At 38.5% G+C, this 22,826-nt stretch overlaps 1 protein-coding gene across 3 annotated transcripts in view; it reads left to right on the forward strand.

Annotated features, from left to right (window-relative positions):
• The first annotated feature begins 6,661 nt into the window (after window positions 1-6,661).
• The window catches only part of LYPLAL1 (lysophospholipase like 1), a 28,258-nt gene continuing 12,093 nt past the window's right edge, over window positions 6,662-22,826 (forward strand). The window contains exons 1-3 of one of the 3 annotated variants that reach the window (XM_075749297.1): window positions 6,662-6,889; window positions 10,844-10,943; window positions 21,879-22,048. In XM_075749297.1, coding sequence (XP_075605412.1) covers window positions 6,805-6,889; window positions 10,844-10,943; window positions 21,879-22,048 — 355 coding nt within the window. In that variant the 5' untranslated portion in view covers window positions 6,662-6,804. Of the gene's footprint in view, window positions 8,922-10,843; window positions 10,944-21,878; window positions 22,049-22,826 lie in introns of all 3 variants that reach the window. The other 2 variants (XM_075749299.1, XM_075749298.1) reach the window with 2 other exon arrangements.

A 22,826-nucleotide genomic window follows, 5' to 3' on the forward strand; every position in this document is an offset into this window, starting at 1 on the left:
CTAACTTGAGCTGTTCAGACTTCAGATGGATACAGCTGAGCTCATGGCCATAAGCACCCTTTACAGACCATAGAGAAGATCCCCTGCCTCTAATGACTACAGAAAAGGGCCAATGTTACAGACCCAGAAAAAGATACCTGCACATGTAAAGTCCAACTAAACAAAATAGTAAGGACCAACCATAGATTTTATCCTTAGCACACAGAAAAAAATAGTACATCCAGAACATACTATCAGAGATTATAGAACTCCTCTTTTGGGACATAATTCATTTTAGAAAAACAAAGAAAACATAACAAATGTATATATGAGAGTCACTCTGCACATTGGTTTTACATTCAATCATAAATTTATATGTATGAAAAATGTATTGATGTATACTGTATGTCCTTATACCATATCTGGTCTATGATGAAAAAGATACACCACAGTTTTTTATCTTAAGGCATCGCAAATGTTACCTTAAAAGCTTGGAGTACAGTATTGCACCGTTCAGCTTACCTCAATATTAATATTATATATATGTACAGATATACATGTTGGATGCTCTGTTTTGGAAGAATTTGATGCAGTGACACTGAAATAATTTAAAACATAGCACATTCAATTTAAAGAAATGGGGTTTCCATTAATCCACTGTCTGAAAGTGGAACTATTTATCTTTAGAAGACTCTCTGATTTCCAGTCCTCCAAAGGTCCTGGTGGTTGATCTCGTCAAATAGTCATAACATTGTACTGGAAATGTGAACAAGATGCTCATTTTCCCAAATGCAATGCTATAAATTTAAGCCAATATAAACCTGTCAGAATTACCCCTCTATAAGTTTCACACCAGGGTGTGGTGCTGCACAGCTGAGTTGAGCTAATAAGCACTGAAAAACGAAAAACGCTGCTTTATGGCATCATGTAAATTGGCACCAAAAAAAACAAAAATGCTTGCACCTACGCCCCAGTTTTGCCAACTAAATGCCAAAATGTGGAAGCCATACAAACGAAGTCCCACTGGTACGAAAGCAGGAGGAAAGCAACAAATAGTTCCGTCAGGGAGTTCTGCATTATACATTTCAAGTGTTGATACAAATTCCTGCATTTTACCTGCTCAGGCTCGGAACGGGTACATTAACCAAAACCAATGTGAACACAGATACTTTCTACTTGCAGATCAAAAAAGTGATTTCTGGCATTTCCATGTTCTAATATCATTACAGGATTGTGAGTCCAAAAGACTCTTTTGTTGGGTTCAACTTATCTTTGGGTCAATCAGAGGGAGTTTCTCCAGACTGATGGTAATGTAACCAAAACCAGATTTTAGCATTAAGAAAGCAAATCTAGATTTTGTTGTGACTGTATAAAGTCATGCCAATATGTTTAGATGAGCAAAGCTCTCTTTCAGACTTCCAATTTCTACTGGCAAAAGTACTCCACATAGACATGAGATACTTCGGTTGGATAGATTGCATTTCTGTGGAGAAAACGAGAGAGCTTGCTAGCACAGCTATGTTATTTCAGAGTGTGGTAACATGCCTGATTAACATACACATGAATGCAGAATGGGGCAGCACAGATCTGGGCACACTCATTTCTGACTCCAGTGCAGTAATTTCGCTAGACCTCTCCTGTTAATTGCAATAATTCCTAATTCATAAATCAGAACTTAAAAAAAAATGACTCAAAATTATGAGAGTTTTAAAATAAGAATCTTGAGGTTTTTTTCTTGTATGTGAAGATTTTAAGGTTCATGTTTTCACAGCTTTTTCCTCAATTCAGAGTGCTTATGTCCTTTTAATGCAACAAGAACGTGAGATTCCTATTCAGTAACATGTAAGAACGCTGGTCCTCAAGAGAAATATTGAAAAACACAATGAAATCACAAGGCGTAAATCAAGAAATAAACAAAGGATCCTTCATTGTAAGTCCAGAAATTTTACTGAAAACTGTAATAATATTGTGGTACCACTACCAACATCTTCCCACAGGCAAAGCTCCAATGGAGCCAAACCCTCCCACGGCACTTCAAACTTCCCCCAAAAGTCCTGAACTCAATCTCCCACGGCCAAAGTGAGCTCACTACCCAGGGTGAGCATCTTTGAAATACTGTCTGATATATAAAGCAGCTCTGCCAGCAACTGTCAAGTCAATGTAAAACCAGTCATACCAGTTAGCAGCCATAGTCTAATCACCAACGTATTAAATAAAAGGCAGACACCACCAGTCCACATATTAATAGAAAGCAGCTTTGCTATTTGCTGAGAATACTGTTAATGTGTTTTTGGTAAGCCCCGAGCATGTCTGCGAGATTCCTTAGGGAATTCGGGTTGAGGAACATCCCTCCAGGCTCCAGCAGGCTATAAGCTGAAGAAGATGGGCCAAGGAGCTTGCCTGGGAGATGCCTGCAGATGCGGCAGCTGAGTGGACATCCAAGTGACTCAGAAGCAGCAAACCCGCTGCAAAGAACAAGCAGAAGAAACACACAGGGACCAGTAATGTAGCCAAGACTGGATTTGTTTTGGCAGGATGTTGGCTAGCTGCAGGCTCAGATTTCTGAAGAAGGGAACTGCCTCCTGTTGTCCCTGGGACTGTGCCCTCGTTTGTTTTTAAACAAATTGGATGGCATGCAGTAAATATCTGGCTCCTTCAAGTAAAATTATCTCACAAGACCCTAAATACCAATTACCTCTTGGGCCAAAAAGAACATGATTCGTTTATTTATTACTTGTTTACCTTGCTGTGGTAACTAGAAACATTGGGTCAAGATCCCATTGTGCCAGACAGTGTTCAGATGCAGAACGCAACTTGCGTTTTCTCTTTGCGGACTGGTTTCTTCCCCTAAACTGCATGGTAAATCATCTCTGTGATGCACAATATTAAAGATGTAGCCTAGTCAGGGAACTTTTTTCTCGTAGGAACAGGAGAGCTCGGCATCAAAATATCACTGGACAGGAAAATAACTTTTCAAAATCTACCTATTTTGAATGTTGATCATTTGCTAAAAAACTCAATTTTTTTATTAAAAATAGGAATGGAAATAAATTTTTCATTTGGCTCAGTGAGGGTATGAACAGTTTAGTACAACAAGTGGACCACTAGGCTGTGTGCCTGAATAGCAACTCCTATGGCACTTCCTACCTCTACTGCAGCAGTTGTGCAGACAACTGCTTACAAGAACTTTTTAGAATAAGCTATGCCAAGATGTACACTGAAAGATGAGACCTAAAAAAACCCCCATACCATATAAATTCTATGTTAAAACACTGCCATTGATTTCCAAAGAACGAAACCACCTGCAAACGTGAGGACAGTTGTTTATTTTTATCAGATGATAGTAACTGGCATGATGGTCTTAAAAACAGTGGACAGACCCTTCAGCCTGTAAAAAACTGGGAGAAGGATAGGACAGGGAAGGAATGCACAAAGGACTCAAAGAAATTCAACACTTAATTTTAATGCTTTAATAAGGAAGAAAGCAAGTATATGATAGCTATCACTCAAGCAATAAAACTAGATATTAATGGCATGATCTGATATGGTGATGATAATGTCATGATACTGAGAAAGAAATAAAGTGGGTATGTGGAAAGATCCAAATACTTGCTATTTTTATTTCCATACCAAAATCCTTTCTTCGTCAAAATCATCTAAATCTAAATATACTCAACTAGAAATCAGATAATACTTCTTTGTAATAATCGATGAAGCATCTGTGGACTAACTCACCTACTAAAAAACCAATGGTAACTGTACATTACCTACAAACTATTTTTCAATGTGGAGTGCAAAAGCCTTAGTTCTTCATATACAGTTATAACAGTGCTCCTGGATGTTATATATGTACACATGCTGGACATAAAAATTACTCTGCAAAATACTGTTTTCAGCTAAAGTTAATTTTAAAGTGCAAAGCCATTTTAAATGAGAAAAATATCAAAATGGTTGCAAGTAAATTAAACTCTTCTGGTTTCTTCTGAATGGAGTCAGTGTGAGAGAACAGACTTGGAACAGAGTGTGCTGTGAGCAAGAGCCTATCCTAAGGAACAAAACGTGGCTCACACTTAACATTTACTTTCTTTAGAAAACTTAAATAAGGCCACATATTTACATTTCGATGTTTATTTAGCATTTAAGTCAAAATGTAATCAATTTATTTCATTAAGCCCAGAAAAAAAAAAAATTAAAAAGAGAAGCAATTGCAACAGAGTATGTTTTTAAGGGTGTGGGAGGACATTTTATGGACGCTGTGAAATGTAATAAATTCCTTTTGGTGATGTTGTATGTCAGCAGTGCAAGACTTGTAAAAAACCATAAGCATCACAACTTAAGCACATGTTAGTTTAACAAAATTTGTAAGCTATTTTCATATTGACTATAATTTTCTACAGTTATTAACATACTGTTAATTCATTCAGGATAGTCCGTTCAGTTAGCAGGGCTAGGTTTTAGCAGCAGCCATGACTTTCATGGATTTCATGGGTTACATCTGTCTGCTTCATAGGTTTGGCCCAGGGAAATAGTTATAAGCCTTTTCTAGTTCTTATTCCAAACACGTTCCCTCCTTTCCCTCCTTTTTCGGGCAGGAGGCAAAACTGGCAGGGGAGGGGACTTTATCTAACAAAAGAAAACTCCCAGAGATGAAAGAATCATCTCCTGGCCATTTCTGAGCACTTGATTCAGATCTATCACTGTTAAAAGGGGTTCCTTTCTGCCTCCCCTTTTTTTTTAAATATCATTAAAATACATTTTTAATATGATTAATATTCAATATCATTAATACACTTTAAAACATCCCAAGATGTTTTCCTCTGGTATAAATAACAAGTTCTCACAGTAAATCTGTTGTAATCAGAATTATAACTCAGCTCTTTTCCATTTATGGTTGTTCAGAGCTCCTATTATCTCACAAGTTTCTATGCGGTTGGCTATTTTGTCTTTTTTTGAAAAATACTGGTAGGGAGTCCTCTCCCTTCAGGGAAAGATAAAGATAGTCCTTTGCTTGTTTTCTAATAGAAAAGAAAGAATAAATCTTATGCCTTGACTATTTCTCTTCAAGAAACCCAACAACACCACACAAAATCCTCCAAATCTACAGTACTATTTTTGCATGGTCTGCTATTTCATCCTTTGTTTTGTTCCTGGCATCAAGCTTTATTTGTTGGCACAAAGAAATCTTGTACCTCCAAGCTTGTAACTCAGAGGGAGGGAATGATAAACCATAAGCGTTAAAAAGGCTTGATCATGGTTCATTGTCATAACTGTGCAGAGGAGTTTGTCCAAAGCCACACATCACCTTTGTTCAGAGATCCTTCATATATTGCTAATTAAAGATGGCAAGATAAATTAAAATATTAGAAATAAGTAAATGAGTGAATATATCCTACAGTCATGATTAAATTTTCCTGCTAAGTTAATTTTAAAAAAAAAAAAAGCATTGATGTCTCAAATACCAGAATTATTTTTGTATACTGCAAGTCAAATGAAAAGTAAGGCGTGTCTCAGGTATTAGCCACTGGCAATACTGACTTGTTCATGGTGGCATTACTTTGCTGAGATTTTGTACTCTTCAACTGGGCAACTGAGACTATAAAAAATTTTAGATATCTCTTTCATGCTTCCCTCACCATGCAATTTTCTCATTTTCCCAACTATCGGGGTTTTTTTTTCCTTCTATTTACTTCTTGGACCCGCTGCAGAATGCTTCTGGATATTTTAAAAAGACAGCTGCTTATGTTTTGAAGGGGCATCATAAGATGCCATTTGTCAGTCTACATTTAACTGGTGCCCTAACTAAATATATAGGAAAATAGTAGTCAGGACAGTAATTTGAACAGAAATACGAGCACAGCACGCTCTTCATATTACACGCACACCGATGTTTCATCTACTTATCCCACAGGCCATTCTGAAGGTAATAACATGCTACCTCAAGAGGCTAAGGTTTCATTACTTTTTTAAGGACTAACAGGTGTGCCCCTATGGCTTGCCAAAATACTTCATGATGAACTGCAAAACTAATCTGTAAACTTGCAGTTCACCCCCTGGCTCGCACTGCACCTGGCTAGTGAAATGGCAATAGCAGAGTTTATGCCCGGCCATCCTTGTTCCACTGCCGCAGACCTCAAAGCACCAAGGCAGGTGGTTAATTGACACATCACTAGGAAAAAAAAAAAAAAAAAAAAAAAGTCTTACAACATTGAATGTGTATAGGTTACCTAAAAGTGCAAAAGCAAGCCTTACTCCTTATCCCCCTACAGCAGTTCAGCAAAACTACCGAGAGCATCAGAGTAGTTGTGCTCAGACACGGATTAAGGTCAGACAGGCTTTCAAACATCTACTGGACCTTTGTAAGGTTGGTCCTTGCAGGCCCTTTGCTTTCTGCAGCACCTGGAAGGGGCCAGCAGAGCCCACTGCTACCTGCCTCGCCTCAGGTCGCTTGTCAGCCGGGCCTTTACCGTCGGCAGCATAAACTGGTGAGGCTGAAGCCTAATCAGTCTTCCAAACCCATACTACAGCATGAAAGGTACGACCCTCCCTTTACTATTTGATCCCCGGGTTGCCCGCCATATGGCATTTCTAAATATGGGGTTTGTAGAGATGCAGTGTTTTCTATAAATAGATAAAACTTTTCTGGTTTGGGGTTAGGAGAGCTGCTCCTGAGGAGAGCCGGAGGCGGGACACGGGCCCTGGCCGTGCAAAGCGCTGCAAGAAGCCCGTGACTCCCTCCCGGCCCGGCGACGGGGCCCTAGGGTCGCCTCTGCGCCGGCGCGGTGGGCCGCGCTACCGGCCGGGAGGAGGAGGCGGAGAGCGGCGGGCATGGCGGCGCCCGCAGCGCTGCAGAGGAGCGTGGTGTTCCCCGCGGGCAGGCATACCGCTTCCCTCATCTTCCTGCATGGCTCAGGTGGCTGCTTTCACCCCCTTCTCTCCCTTGCTACCCCGGGGCGCGGGGCAGGGTTCGGTAGGCGCCTCTTCCCGCTGGGGAAGGGCGCAGGCGTGCCGCCCGAGGGAGGCCACCCTCCGACCGCGGGGCCGGGGGGGTTGCCGCCGCCTCCTGCGCGGCTCGGCCCTCTGCCCTGCCGGGAGCGCGGCGGTGCGGGGGGGCGGGCCGCGGTGGTCTGGTACTGCGTGAGGGAACCGTCGGGACGGACCCGCGGCGGCTGGAAAGCGAGGAGAAGGGGTGTCAGGTGCCCCTGTCCCTGCGGCTCTGGCATCCCATGCGGGCAGTGCGGCGCTGCCCGGCAAGGAGGAGGCTCCATGGGCAAAGCGGTGTGCCTCTGCGTGGGCTGGGCCGAGCGTTTGGGCCTGCGGTGGGTCCGTGGAGTGTGCTTTAGGGACGGTGCTGTTATACACCCGCCTGGCTTGCCTCACCATGAGAACAAACGTGTTTCAGAAGATATCTTCGTAATTTGTCCTGTCTAAAAGTAGCCATATGCAAAGGATGATTTTCATAATTGAAATGGCTCTTGGCATTTTTAGGATCAGGCTGAGAGTATTGTTGTCACCTTATAGAAACCAGTGTTACTGGACTGACCTCTGCCCGTTCAGAAGGGTCCTAGCCGTGCCCAGACCGGCTTCATGGCCCCCACCTCTGCAGACGGTAGTTTCCTGCATCAGTGACCCGTCAGAGGGCAGGAGGGGAGTCTTTGTTTTGTTGGGGCTTTTTCTTCAAGGTTATTTCTAATCTGCTAAGTAACAACAACAAAGTTCACAGGACTTAAATGACAAAAAAACCCAACCCCGTAATCACAGGCCTTTATTAGATCAGGGCCTTGGGAGGCAATGCTATTGAGCTGTCCATGTGCATATGGCAACGTGCTCAACTCTTTCAGTGTCTTTCTCTTAGTTTTGCTTTTAGCTGATGCTTCTATTTAGCTTAACAAATACATATGTGCTCATTACATTAGTTTCATTTTTATAATCTAGTTTAATTTTGCTTTTCTTAAATTCTGTGAGTTAAAGAATGAAAGTGAAAGAGAGTTCATAAGATGTTCAGCCCTCTTGTTAATGCTAATGCTTTAATGCTTGAGGAAATAATTTTCTGTCATGTTGGAGGAGTAAGGGAAGATTATGGTTAGAGGTTGATTCCACATGTGGTTAAAGTACTCTACAATTTTTCATTTTTGATATGATTTCATTCATAATGTTTGCAGTGGGGAAGTACAAGGGTACTTTTATTTGGTTTTGTTTAGCAGTTCTGCAGAATAGAATTTAAAACAGAAGTAGCCACAGTGCCATTGCTGTGGGCTGGCCTGTAAACCTGAATTGGTGCCTTCTGTACAATGCTTGTGATGGAAAGTGGCAGTCAAATGGCATGAATCCATTTTGTTCGTAATGCTTGCTCCAGACAAACTATAACAAGTGGAGAATGTAAGTGCTAAATGGTATAGAAAAAATATTAGAAACATCCTGGTATTGTACATAAAATTTAGGTGGAGGATCCATTTGGTAGCTCAGCAGGGAAGGCACATGAACATGACAAATATATAATAATTTTTTAGACTTAGGTTTGCAACTTTGCATGTTGTAACATGCATATTACATGTTGTTAAGTTTAAACTTTGCACAGAAAGCAAATTTGGAAATTCAAGCTATATTTGAAAGGAAAATAATTCATATTTTACTTATGGGGGTGAAGGGGAAACAATATTGCTGCCATCTATTTCAGGTTTGGAAACAGACTCAGCAGAATTGTCTGTGCATTGTTTGCTGTTTTTTAGTAGTAGTGTTCAGAAGAACATGTAATGCTAAAATATAAGAACAGCCTGAAAGACAAACCTTTCAGAAAGTTGTTGGGTTTTGTTTGGTGTCAGTCTCCTTTTTCTCCCTCCCCTCCAAATTCTATTCTTACCAAATCAAAATACATTACCTCTGCGTGCACATGCTCACAGCGGTTGCAGAGCATTTGGACCATGGGGACTCTTGACACGCGGAAGGTAATAATTAAACTTTCTCTTACTGAGTTTTCTATGAACTTTTCATGGACAAACTAGCTTCATTAACTCTATAGGCTTCTGTTCATCTTGGCAAAGCTTAAGAAACACAAATAATAAAAGATGTCTCCTTAGGGCGTTTCTAAAGACCTAAGTAAGTCCCAAATCTGTCAGCATTCAGAGAGTTGCTTAGGTTGACCTACCTGAGCATTGTTTCTGTTCAAGTATTTGCAAACCGTAGACTTTTGCTTTCTAATTGAAAAAGAAGAGTGTGTAGAAAAACCAATGTTTATTCAAGTCTCCTTAAAATATATTGTTCATAAATTGGGGGACAGCAACCACGAGGATACCCTTGCGTGTCAAGAGTGTCTACTTAGAATCAGAGGAGTGTTTGGACTTCAGACCATACTGCTCACATAAGATTTGTGTCAGTTTTGCGATCCGATTTCTTATTTGTTACTTGGAGTACTTAGGTCAGAGAACTTCACGGTTATGCCATTTGTGCTCAACAGAAAAATAAATGCTGAGTTTGGATCCTTCTTGCCTTCGGTTTTAATTCTGAAGATGCATTAATTGTATGTGTAAATAAAGATCACTGAATTCTGTTTGAGTGCTAAAGCAAGAGCCGATCTTCATTGGGGAATTGTAATCATTGTAACAATAAATCAGTATATTCATGTGGCCTTGTTCAGATGAAGCCATGTAATGTGTCAGTAAGCCTGGCTTAGGGCAGTGATTTATTTTTTTTCTTGTGGCTTGGCCATTTTCTTGCAAAGAATAGAGTAAGTTCTAAAGTCAAACTCACCAATTTGAGATAAAGTAATTGCCAATACTGTTACCTCAGATTAGCAGTTTGAGTTGATAATATGTGGGAGCCTCAACTTCAAACAAGACTAAAGTCCTATGGCATGAGTGGCAGTAGTAAAATTCCAGTTGGCTGAATCCCCACTAAATTTTTAGGTTGAACGTTACTACATGTTGTGTTACTGCTGACTAGAAACTATATTCCTTGATGGGCCAGTTTCTTCAAGCTTGAAGCACTGTTTAATTCTTACTGGAGACTTGTTCATGCGTGCTCTTCAGAGGGGTGGCAGTGAAGTTACAGTTGAAGATACCAGTGATGCAAAGACACACTCTAGGAAGTGTGTGGTGTACATATGCGTGTGTGTTTGAAAGGAACACATGCTATGTGCATAAGAATTCAGCTGTATATCTGTTCATAGCACTTCAATCTGCAGGGGTTTTGGCTATAGGCTGAGTTGATAAGGCTAGGAAAAAGTATGTTGAGAGTCAGATATCGACTAGCTTTCAAACAGAACTGTGGGATTAAGGGTTTTTGAGGAGCCTGCCAGATATTTTAACCCAAACTCACCTCTTGAGCGCTTTTACAAAACATTGGGAGTGTTTGACTGATACTTCCCTTAAAACCTATGTGTAATATTAGCAAAATTAAATGTGAAGATCCTTTTTATTGCTCTTGACTAGATTTTGAAGTGGGTCAACATAAGATTCTGTAGTAAAAGTAATTATCCTTTCTAAGGAGAGCAGCAGTTATTTTATCTCACCTTTTTAAGGTGTTCATCGGTATTTTTTGTTTATCGCTGTTATCAACAAATAAGGTGAGTTGCAAGTAAGATGTAAGGCCTTGTGCGTGATTAGGAGGTACTTAAACCATTGGATGTAGTAAAGTAGTTATTAAGAGGCCTTGCAGCATAAGCTTAAGTAGTCTGTTTCTAGGAGGTTTTGAGTCCATCTTCCTTGGAAAGGGAATTGAGGTTATTCCAGAAGGTTCTTTTTTAGTATTTTGGAGGATTAACTTTGCGATTTAGAAATCAGGGCAATCTGGTATAAATATATTTGACATTGTATAGTTTTCCTTTTAAACGCACAAAATAATTATTGTTGTACTCTTCTGTATGATACAGGTGATACTGGCCAAGGAGCAAGAACGTGGATAAAACAAATTTTGAATCAAGACATGACTTTCCAACATATAAAAGTAATTTACCCAACAGCTCCTGCCAGGTATTGTTTAGTATATATTAACTGTAGGATTAAATTACTCTATTCCAGTACTGTAAAATATGCTTGTGAATATTGGTACAGACTGTCATAAGACTTCCTTCTTATTTCTCATGTATATGCTTTTTGGCAAAACTGGAACTCAGCAGTGTGTTGCTACCCAGGGACTGTGATTTTAAGTGGTTAAGACTTCATAGAAGTTGCAGTCTTTAATTCAATTATTATCCTCATAGCATCTTTCCATCTCCTTGATATAAATAGAAAATACTCCAGTGTGTGTTGTAATGGCATTATAGAGCCATGTTCTGGATCACAATCCTGCCTGTATTAACTCCCAGAAATTGGCCACTAAAATATTCTATTGTATTTAATACCAGGTTTCAGTTCTGTAGGTGGTCAGTCTGTTTGGGAAGTAGGATGTGAAAGATCTTCAGCTGCTGGAGAAAAGACTGGGAATTTAAAATTAAACATTTCTTATAGTTTAAAAGCTGACCTGACTTGTTTCAAAGAGAATTGAGTACAACATTCATTGTAGGCACAAATATCATTAAATGACACAGTGTTCAGTGGTAGACTGGAAATACAGATAAAATATTTACCCCTGGGAATTTGAAAGTCAGTGAGGTCAAACCTAAATGCTACAAGTTGGGCATCTCCTTTCAGATTTAGCTATGTAAAGACACGACCTTATATTTCAGAGATGTTTAATTTTTCATAACATAAATTCATTTTTAAGGTGTCTGTGACTAAGTTAGGAAAATGTTTCCTTGAAAGGTAACAGGGCTTAAGTTTCTTTCTGAATTTGTGTTTAAGCGTGGATGAATGCAGAAAGGAAAAGGAAATTGTGACATTCTACACAGACTTTTGAGGTACAGAGGTTTGAAAGTCTGAAAAAAAATTCTTGGAGGGTATAAACAAGTATAATAGCAGATTTTGTCTGGCACTCACTAATACGTGAAAAAAAACTCTCCTTGACCATGTATTTTTATGATCTACTTAGGCAGGAAAAGCAATTGAGAGATTGCAGTGTGAATGTACTCACTGTGTTACAGAAAAATCGAGCCCGTGAGTGAAAGTCTTTGAAGCAGTGTGTTTTGGGTTAGTAGGTAGTGAATATGATTTTCTGTAAACAACATGCTCATTACTTCATTGATGACAGGCTAAAGTGATGGCTAGAGTTATCAGTGGCACATCACACGTACTGACAGGCTCCATTTCTTTCCTGTTGACACAGCGGGTACTGGAGAAATGCAGGACGTTTTACTTCCCTCTGAAACAATCTTTCTTCACGTGTTATATGCAACCAGAGCTCCTCAGACCATGTCTGTTAGGGCAGTACTTCACTTTCCCATCCCAGTGCACTTCTGGGGTCCAATCCTTTTCTCATTTGTTTTGGTTTCTTTGGATAACTACAGATGTATGCTATGTATAAATGATTAACCAGCAAGATCATCTGACTCAAACGAGCGGTGTTTATGGGGAATTTGTTTTTATCTTAAGACTTTGGATTTCGGTAATTTGGTAAACAGATCAGAAGAAAGATACAGTGGTAATTAAAAGATGTGAATAAACAGTTAATTCCTCTTTCTTTTTCTTTGAGGTTACTCTTATTCTTCTCTACAGCAGATAGAGGTCATGCTTGATTCAGAAGTGGGTTTTAGCAAAACTGAAAAGTTGTATATTCAAAGAATAAAAAATCCCCATGCTGTTTCTTTGACTGGCAATATGAAGTATGCTTGGGAATATTAGTGTACAGCCCTCTGATAAGCACCGTTAGCTTACATAGTGAAATAAACCAGATGCCCTTAAGTACAATAATATTCGCCACTGTTTGCAGCAGTGCTAAAGTGAAGTTTGTGAAGATGTGTTATTGGCTGAAACCAAAATAATGGAAGCCATTACAGACCCATTTCATGTTGGTTTTGTGTTCAAGTCCAAAACACACTATGGTTTTTGAAACATTTGTAATAGTTGCTCTCCTTTCTTCCACAGAAAGGAAAAACAAGGCCTAGAATGTCCAGACTTGAATGGCAGACACGAAAATAACTGTATCTCCATTAGGAACTTAAATATATGGCCTGATTTTATGTGTGTGCATGTTTTTATAAGAATTCCAAATGCTTTTGGCACCAACAGGGCAATTCAGCATCCTTCTTAATAAGACCTGTAGCTAGATGGTTATGGTTGCGCAAATGTGCTGAAGAACGTTCTGATCCAATTTTTGATTGTGTAGAGACAGAGCAATATGCTGGTGAAAAGCTGTGCTGATGTGAGTGAGAGTCTCTGTGGGTGGCACAACCTGTTATTGCATTGTCAATTACAGGAGCAGAGTGCAAAGCTTGCCAGCAGGTTTTTACACTGATGATGAAATCAAAGAAAAGCTTGAAGTTAGGCAAGACCGTACTAGGATTGCTTGGCTAATACGCTCTTCTGGCAAAATACTGTTAATGTGGATGTAGTTCATACTCTATAAACTCCTGTCTTTTCCAGCATAACTTACCACATACACATTGAACACTCTCCGTCAAAGTAGTTATGCCAGTAAAAGCAGGTTTGATGCTATAACTGCAATGCTAGAGGCTTTGGCAGGATAAACTGCAGGTCAGGATTACCTCTTCACATTTTTGATGGATATAATTTTGCTGATAGGTAGATCTATAGATTGGTTTTACACATTCTCCACCTCTGTTAAATAGAGTTCTGAAAAGCAGTGGAATTCACATTTTTAAACAAAACATTGAATTTTTTTTTTCTTTGTGGAGGATGGACGGGGTTTATGTTTACATTTTGTTTAGATTTTTCTCCCAGGCACTGAAAACATACATATATTTCATTCACTACAACATCAGGTTTAGACATATTTTGATTCAAGAGTCAATATGTTTGAAAATTATTTTGGAAAATGAGCCCTGCATATACTCTAGAAGAATTCTAAAACATGTTCTCTGGCTTCATTAGCATTGATTTCAACATACACTAGAGAGGACACTCATTTTACAGGTAAAAGCAATAGAACGTTACTAAACTACATTTTATACTGTTTTCTAGTATTCTCTATAGGTATCTGTAAAAAGTTACACTTTTAAAAAAATATTTACTTTTCTTCAATCATTTTTATAATGTACAGGGTCTGTATAGAGAATGATCACCAGACGTCCCCTGGACAGGTAAAATGTTTGTAGCATGTTGTCACACTCATTCCTCATCACTTTGGAAAGCCCTATGAGTCTCATATTTGTTTGTTTCCTGAGTGAAAATAACAGAATGTAGATAGTGCCATTTACTATTAAAAAAGAAAAACTTCCAAAATTTCTGAGTAAAATGCTTACAGTAAAAAGCATGCTTAGATAAAAAAGGGAAAAATGTGTGGATTTGAAGTCTGTGTGAGAGTGGTGACACCTGGATTTGGAATATGTTTGGAAACTAAATGCATGTACCTGGGGCATGCAAATTTTGATTTACAAATGGAAATTTGTAGACATTTCTGAAGAGGTTTTATTTTTTCTCTGTAACATAAGCAACTGGGATACTTAAAAATGAGTAGAGAACTTGTTTTAATAGGTTGTTCTTTTAACTTTAGCTTTCTTTCAAGATGAGTGCTTCTGTACATAGATTAAACTTGTTAAACACAACAGTTAAATTTCCTTTCCCTTGTAATGCTAATGTATATATTTAATTAAAAAAAAAAAGCTCAAATTGTAGCCCTAGCAGCTGATGCAATTCTTGAAGCCACGTCTACAGTAATAGTTTTAAAGGAAAGGGTTTCCTTTCTCCTTTTTTTTTTTTTATTTGGGTCAGGATGGTTACAGCTTTAAATACTGTTTCAGCTGCTACAACTGTGACTTAAACATTAGGTTTCTATTGAGTTTCTAAATCAGAACTGAATACCACCCAATTTAACCTTACTTTTTTTTTTAATAGAAAGTGATAGTTTAAATTGGCATTGCAGGAGCTAACGTGGTGAAGTTAAAACCATTTAGGGTCCACTTGTTTTAATAAGTATACCTTACCTTCTATAATTCCCTTAAAAATTCCCTTAAAAAATCTAGGTCAAAGATTCTTTGCGTTGTCTAGCATTCCATTCTGACAGTCCTTCTCTTTTGCAAGTCAGAAAGTAAACTATAAATACTTTTTGGGCTATTTTGTGGATCTCTTTGACATTCACTCAACATACCTTTCTGTGGCCAATACGTCTCTGTGCAGAGTTTGTTTTCTGTTTGTTCTGTTTGGGTCTTTTTCCTCCCAATTTATTCTATTTTCCCTTGTCTCTTAGTACATGGCTGGTAAGGACTGCTCAGCATTATGTGGCCTGGTACTCCATCCTTTCACCCAAGTTCACATCTTTGCTGGGCTCATGGGTGGAAATGAGTTTCATCTCATCGTAGTCCCCATTTGGCTATATCGCAAAACCACCAGACAGTTTGGCACCGTTGAGCTACATTGGCAGTCTCCACTCGCGAGAGGCCTGGGATTGGAAAAGCAGCAGGGGTACTGCAGGTCAGACTTGAGATGGATTGGCGGAGCTGCGTAGGGGAGCGTGGATGGTGCCTATCATACTATTTTTGGCTCGAGCAAATGTTACTAATCCTTCATTTTTGTAAGCCCTAACCTCATTCATAAATTTAACACAAAGAAGTCTTTTTAGAGGTGGAAGTTTGAGGGACAAATGGAAAGGGTTTTGGTTGGTATCATGGGGTGGTTCTTTCATCTCCTTCTGTAAGTAGAAATTTAACATATTCTGCATAATAATGATGAAAGCATGCTTGGTAAACTTCATGTTTTCCTTTTATTTCTTCTCTTGCATTAGGTGAGGAAAGCATGGATATGCATACATGTAATGCTTACATCATGTGCTAAATACCATGTGGAATGCAGTAGACACTTGTTGGAGATAATTTAGTCATGCTTGGGGAAAACAAAGTAGAACATGATGGTAATAATCTTGGATTTCTAATTCCTTTAACTATGTTGTGCTCTTAGACATGCTTCCTCTTGTTTTTCTTCTCTAAACTGTTTTCCAGTACAGCACTTGTGGGGTTCTAAGTTATGTGTTGTTCTGTGCTTTTGCTTTGCAGTCTTTTCAGGGATTTTTGTGTTTATCTCACTCATCCATACTCAGCGTTGTTTGCCACCAGCTTGTGAAAGATGCCGCTTTGAATCCCAGAGTGTTTCCAGCCCCGTAATGGAGAACTGATTAAGATTGGACCTGGGTTTGCCTCTTGCAAATTTCTTTTGGTGAATTCATAAAGCAGCCACTATTAGCTGGTTGCTGAGGAACTGGCAGTGTGTAGAAAAGGTCTCTAATGGTCTTCTCAACCATAACATTATTACTATCTCTCTGATTAGTGCAAATCCTCACAATTTACAGCACCCTACCCCCCAAAAAAAACCCACCCCAAAACCAACCCAACAAAACCAAACAGAAACAAACTCAGAATTTGTCCTGCTGAGTTTTATGTCAGTTTCTATTGTGGCTTCCTTTGTATGAATGAGTAAGATTTGTCCCAAGTAACAAAAGCTCTCGGCATACTATTTCTTCAGGTAACCATTCTGTACTGCCTCAGTTAGCTCTCATTTCAGGCAATACACGTACAGAACAACTCTATCAAAAGCATTTGCATGTGGCTGAGTGAAGAGGCACAGCCTTTTCTGAGGAACAGATCAGATTACTCCTCATGGAGATGACTCTTGCCTTTTTTTTAATGTTTTTTTTAAAGTATTTCCAAGTTGAAGATGTTTGAATTTCTGACACATCTTATGCTTTGTTATCATACTGCAAAGCTTCATTCTTAAGATATGTTGAACCTCAGTTTTAACATAAAATACACCTTGGACTAGAGCAATGAATTATACTTCTGTTTTAGATAGGTGGATTCTCTGCCTTCCTCCCATTTTGTTTTAAAATTCACTTTCTGCTTCAGGCAGACAGTGGGAAATAAACAGCAGAATTATGAACTAGATAGTCTATTGTGGTCTATTAGTATCAGCAGTGAGATTATGCTAGGAGAGAATTTGGGACTGGGGAGTAACTTTGATTTCATTGGAAAAACCTGCCAGCAGCTTTAAGACAGTCAAGACTTGCTTCTAGAATCATAGAACAGTTTGGGTTGGAAGGGACCTTTAGAGGTCATCTAGTCCACCCCTCTGCAGTGAACAGGGATGTCTTCAACTAGATCAGGTTGCCCAAAGCCCCATCCAACTTGACCTTGAATGTTTCCAGGGATGAGGCATCTACAGTCTCTCTGGAAAACCTGCTCCAGTGCCTTCACCCTCATAGTGAAGAATTTCTTCCTAATAATTAAATCTACCCTCCTTCAGCTTAAGGCCATTACCCCTCATCCTGTCACTACCTGCCCTTGTAAACGGCCCCTCTCCAGCTTTCTTGTAGGCCCTCTTTGGGTACAGGAAGGCTGCTGTAAGATTTCCCTGGAGCCTTCTCTTCTCCAGGCTGAACAACCCCAGCGCTCTCAGCCTGTCTTCACAGGAGAGGTGCTCCAGCTCTCTGATCATCTTTGTGGTCCTCTTCTGGACTCGCTCCAACAGCTCTATCTCCCACTTATGTTGGGGGCCCAGACCTGGATGCAGTACTCAAGTGGGGTCTCATCAGAGTGAAGGAGGACTTAAGCAATCTGACATTGTGCCCTGTAGATTTTATCGGAGAGATGCACAGTCTTCTGAAAGACAACATTACATCTCATGTAGCTTTCTGCCTCCTAACTAAGAGGAGATGGGATTGGGAAGGAAGCAAAAGTGAGTATTTCAAAAATTTTGTTCTTTCTTTATTTGAATCTTAAAGCCTAACTTCACTATAAATTCCCAGTTCTGTCTGACATCTCAGGAAGTTCTGTCTGGAACTTCAAGAAAGCTGTAAGCCAGCACCAGTGGTCTGGGTTTTATGTGACTGCATTAGCAGGGTGATCATAGTGCTGAGTGTGAAGGCAGTGATACAATTGTGCATCAAGAGAAAGAGTTGGGGGAAGAATATTTGCTATTTATTTATCAACATGTTGTCTGCTACTCTTATGTTTGTTATTTAAAACAGCTAGCAGTGCTGTCTTGTCTTTTAACTTAAAACATGGGACAGTGATTTATTGAATAATGAACAAAACCACCTGTAGTTTTATGTGAATTGCTATGCTAATAGCATCATTTTGGAGATAGAATTTGTCATGTTTTTAGATCTGAATTTTGAACCTTGTGTAGCAAGCAATTTGGTTGCTCTCCACTTCTGTTAACCTAATTTCAAACTATTTAGCACAATTGTACACGTGATTAAAAAGGTCTACAGTAGATACTCTATGTCCCAAGAAGGTGGAACAAAGATTGTGTTATTGCTTCCTGCTTTCATTATATTTTCATCATTAGTACATAACTCACATTAGCAGAAGCTAACCTGTCTTCAGTGTGTGAAAACTTGGATGATCTGTATTACTTTGAAACTTTGCAGTGAAATCAACAGTGAAAATTACTTCTATTTGAATGCATGTTTAAAAGATTGAAAGGGTGATAAATACTTACAGAGATATTACAGGATATATTTTCCTTTTAAGACATTCAAATATTGGGTGTGTAGGATCTTGAAACCGCAGTCTCACACAGGAAGGGTATGTGGGAGAAAACAATTGTGGATCAATGCACACCCTTAAAAAATAAGACCTATAAAGTAGTCAGGATCATGGTCTACAGTGATTTGAGGATGCTGGGAAGCATTTTAAATGTTCTTTTCCTCAGAGTACCTGCAATTTCTTAAATGCTGTTTGATATTAGCCATGCCTCTTTGATAGCTTCTTTTCTCTTTATTTTTAAAATGTTAAGAGTTCAATTTTTAGGAAATTGTGTTTCAGATGTCTCTTAAATGGATACAAGTTTGGAAGTTGGATATACCCAGAGAGAGGGTTCTTGATTCTTGTTTTCTTACATGGATTTGAATCTTGTGTGCTCCAGAACAAGTAAAACAAACCCACACATCCCCTTTAAAACTAAACAAACAACAATTAAAAAAACCCCAAAAATCCCACACAACTTGGGAGGCTATATATATTAATTTCAGGCTTCAACAGCACACATTTTAGAGACACGGAGCTTTATTTTTAGTATCATTTTTAAAAGGGAATAAAGAAAGTGAGGCACAGAGGAAAAAAATCATGGGGACTAATGTTACAGGTTCTGATTAAACTTAGGAAAGCAAAAAATCCAAACTTAAAGCTGACCATTTGGTCTGACACTGCCCTTCACTGACCACGCTGATCTTACCAGATGGAGTTTTCACTCCACTCTGTATTTCTTTACTTTGGTGTATTTCAGTCCAGCCTCTTGTGTCACTGTAACATAGGAATTTTTTATTTTTTTCTTTTGTGGTTTAATTGTATGAAAAAATTTTGTGCTGTATTCTTGGAGCTGTACAGATGGTTCCATGCCAAACATATTTGTTTACCGTGGTAATGTCTGAGTTTTAGTGTGCCAGCTAATAAAGGGATTTATTTAAGGAACAAGGTGAATGACTAAAACAGATGTACCAGTTGGGTGAACCATTAAAAGAATCTTAATTCTCAGCTTTATGTAAAGGTTATTTTTAATGCATTTCTGAGAAATCAAGAGTGGTTGCAAGGATGGTTTTGAGACAGCTGAAAGCATCTTGTCCATTTGCTTGGGGGTCTTTTCCTGTGGGCTTAAGACACATTAGTCTTTCATCTATCTTACTGAAGAATTTGCAAAGACAGTAGGTAAAAGTCCTGAATTTTGACATCTGATTAAGTGTTATAATATCATCATGGATTTTGTCCTGTTTATAAATTGTATGATTCTATCTTTCAGTTGTGGGGAAACCTCTTTTAATATTTCTGTAATGTAAATGTAAATTTCTGTAATATAATACAAATATGTATCTTAATTCCATGGAAATCCTGGGTCAACCTGCTATAATAATACTAAAACCTTACACATCTTTTCTCACACAAACATAAGGTACTCTGGTTTTACTAGAAAATGAAGCACTCTGGCTACTAAGCATTTTAATCAGGATTGATGTAAAAGTGTTTAAAAGAGGAGCTAAACCTGTAAATTGAATGCCGTTTGTCCAAGCACTTAGTCTGTTGTACATCATATAGTCCAGGTGACTTTCAGAAACTCCACTGATTCTGCTGTTGTTTATATCTTTGACTGGAATGTCTCCTCTTAGAAATTGACTTTTGTGAATTAGAGATTTGTAATCTTGTTTCTTAGATGTTGATCAACTCATTTGTGAAGAATCCTGGAGACAGTGGTAATACTAAAGAGAGGTTAAACAAAAAAGCAAAAACATTTTAATAATGTTTTTTAAACTTAGCTTTAACTTGTTGGGTACACAAAATATTTCCATTGAATTTCCTTTAATTTAGGAGTTACCTTTATTAATAGACAAAGGCTAACTTGGAAAAAGAAAATGATTTGTTAATTCTGGTGCTTAAGTATATGGTTTGTTTTGAATTAAGCAAATAGGCAGCTAATTAAGGCACATACTGTACTAAACTTGACCACATACTTGTATGCCATTTTGCATAACAGTAGATTTTAGGTACTTGTTTCTGAAGCTGTTCTCAAAAAGATGAAACAGTGTAGTCTGTACCTGTCTGTTGCTGTTTGATGCATCTTTCTTTGTATTTGGCTTACAAGCTTTTATGTCACGGACTTTATTTCATGTTCACGGCACTGGGCAGAAGAAAACCTGTGCTCTCTCATTTTCAACTTGTGTGACTGAGGAGTGCAAATGCCACTTGTACAAGTGTACAAGTAGTAGTATTTCTGGTTTAGAACTGGCCATTTACATATGTGAAGCCTCTCTGGTATTAATAAAGGTAGAATTTGTTCCTTCGTTGAGAATAAGAGAAATAGCGACTCTCTCATTTTAGGTTAGTTGTGGTTTTGTTTAATCCTAGTACTGAAAAAAATCCAGAGAGAGCACAGAATTCAATGTTAGCATTTTCAGTGGCTTCCCATCCAGACAAATCTATCAAAGGCTGTCTGTTTGTAGGCGGTGATTGTAATCTGATCTGAGTTTAAGTAAAAATGAAAAATGTGCCCCCTGATTAAACATTGCAATTAAGGATTTTAGGGGGCTTGTTTTTGAGATGAAGCATCAATCTCATAGCAGTATGTTTGGTATTAAATTGTAGACCCACTTCGAGGCAATTAGATAGCCTTTCTTGGGATGTCAGGGCTCTATTCGTCATCTTTATTTAAAAACAAAGAAAAAGCTGCTTTGAATTATAACTTCCTTGATTATCTGAGGTTTGGGCAGAGTGTTAAAGCACTTAAAATACTGACCTGACAACACAGTATTGGGAGGGTGGGGTTATCATGTCTCTAATTTGTGTCTGTGCACCAATCCAGTTAGCACATGACAGTTCTTTAAGTTATTTTTTTGAGATACCTGCCCCATTAAGGTGAGGATGGCTATATTTATTTAAGAAAAAGAAAAATTGACATAAGGAGGAAGTTTTTGTGAATACCTAGAGGTTCATAATACCTTTCTCCTGTCAATTTTGACAAGAGTAAGACAACTGAATCCCATAAAGTTAGCTCCTGCAAAGCTGTCCTGTTTAGCAGTTACTTCAGTTTGTCCTATTTCAAGGTGGATTTCAACCCTAACTCTGTTTAGGATTAAGAACCTCTTGGCAAGGTTCAGATTTAAAATGTTTAGCTGACATGATCAACCTTGACATTGAACTGACTGAAACTTGGTTTTACATGGCTTCCAAATGCTGCATTCATTCTTGAAGGACCATGTTTAGAATGCCAGGAAATGCAGTGTGACTGCATGTAAATGGAGTTAGACCCAGAAGAGATTCCTTCTCTCCTTTGCTGGAGAGATGCTGAATTGTTTTTATTTATCATGTATGGTAAAGGCTTTTGATCTTATGCTTCATTAATCACTTGTTTTCTTTCCTTACACCACTCCAGGCCATATACACCTATGAAAGGAGCTGCTTCTACTGTGTGGTTTGACAGGTATAAGATCTCTAATGACTGTCCAGAACACATTGAAAGTATTGATGCTATGTGCCGGGGACTTACAGACTTGATCAATGATGAAATTAAAAATGGCATTGCAAAGAATAGGATACTAATAGGTAAGAGAAATTTATTTTTGATGTGTTTATTTTAATGATTTGTAATTGTTAAGAGATATCTACTTCAAATTCACTCCATCCAGAAAACTCATGAGCATGCCTTGCAACTGATGAACAGCCTCTTCAGCAGCCAGTCCTCAAGAATATTGAATCATTATTTAAACCTGTGTCAGGTGGGAAATGTGGCTAACTGTAAGCAGTGTCCTCAAAAATGTAACTTTAAAAAGAGTTTTTAATGTAAATAGTCATTTGTAATTGTTATTTAAAATACAGAGTGGGCCATAATTTACTTTGAAAATTAGATATTTTTACTGTTTTCTTTTAGCCCTTTTCAAGGATGGAAAAGTATACTTTACCAAAATGACTTGTATTTTGGAGAGTGGGGCTGTAGCATATGAATAATCATGAGCTTTTCCTTACTGATCTAATCATTTTGTGCCAATTCATGGGGAAAAAATATTGCATGTTACACATCACTAAAGATTAACACTTGATAACAAATGAAGTATTAACTGTCATAGTTCGTATGTGTGTATCTTCCTGTTCTTCTTAATTTCCACAAATTTCCAGTAACTTTCACAGTACTTCTGTGAAATATAGTGGGATACTGAGGCACAGGAGTTGAGGGAAATGGAGTAGCCTGTATCGGTGAGGGAATGAGAATTCGTGAGTCCTTGGCTCCCTGTCCCATCCCTAGACCACAAACTATTTAAGGTTAGGGGGAAAAAGTCTTAATGTGGGAACTTATAAATCTATGGTCATCTGAGTCATACCATCA

Source organism: Balearica regulorum, chromosome 3, assembly GCF_011004875.1.
Source record: "Balearica regulorum gibbericeps isolate bBalReg1 chromosome 3, bBalReg1.pri, whole genome shotgun sequence".
Taxonomy (NCBI): Eukaryota; Metazoa; Chordata; class Aves; order Gruiformes; family Gruidae; genus Balearica; species Balearica regulorum.